The sequence below is a fragment of the Camelina sativa genome, unplaced genomic scaffold (assembly GCF_000633955.1).
Source record: "Camelina sativa cultivar DH55 unplaced genomic scaffold, Cs unpScaffold05023, whole genome shotgun sequence".
NCBI classification, from domain to species: domain Eukaryota; kingdom Viridiplantae; phylum Streptophyta; class Magnoliopsida; order Brassicales; family Brassicaceae; genus Camelina; species Camelina sativa.
In genome coordinates, this window is record NW_010926111.1 from 1 (window position 1) to 593 (window position 593).

At 42.3% G+C, this 593-nt stretch overlaps 1 protein-coding gene across 1 annotated transcript; it reads left to right on the top strand.

Moving 5' to 3' along the window:
* Window positions 1-4: 4 nt before the first annotated feature.
* Window positions 5-589, top strand: LOC104774728 (transcription factor MYB86-like; the record flags this gene model as incomplete). The annotated part of the gene is made up of 1 exon (XM_010499216.1): window positions 5-589. A coding segment is annotated over one exon (585 nt), but the record flags the coding sequence as incomplete, so codon positions are not given.
* Between the last annotated feature and the right edge of the window lie 4 nt (window positions 590-593).

The following is a 593-nucleotide window of genomic DNA, read 5'->3' on the forward strand; positions in this document are numbered from 1 at the left end:
AAAGTCAACGGGTTCCATAAACAACCCACATGATCAGTCGATGGTCGTCTCATCCCAATCAGGTCCATGGTGGTTCCCGGCTACTACAACCACAACTAATCAAAACGCTGCGTTTTGTTTCAGTTCAAGTAATACTACTCCAACAGTTTCAGACCAGATCGTATCTTTAATCTCTTCGATGTCCACGTCATCATCTCCGACACCAATGACTTCAAACTTCAATCCTGCTCCAAACAACTGGGAACAACAACTCAACTACTGCAACACAGTTCCATCTCAGAGCAACAGTATCTACAGTGCCTTCTTTGGTAATCATTACACAGAAGCTAGCCAAGTCATGAACACTAACAATAATAATAATCCAGTGGTGGATCATCATCATCAAGACATGAAGTCATGGGCATCAGAGATTTTTCATTACACAGAACAAAACCAAAGCTCGGAAACTGGTTTAGAAGCAGAAGTGAAGCCAGACATAGCCAAGTACTACTGGAGATCAGCATCATCATCGTCGTCACCAAACCAAGAAGCTGCAACATTGCTGCATGATGCTGACGTTGAGGTGTACGGTAAGAATCTACAAAAACTTAATA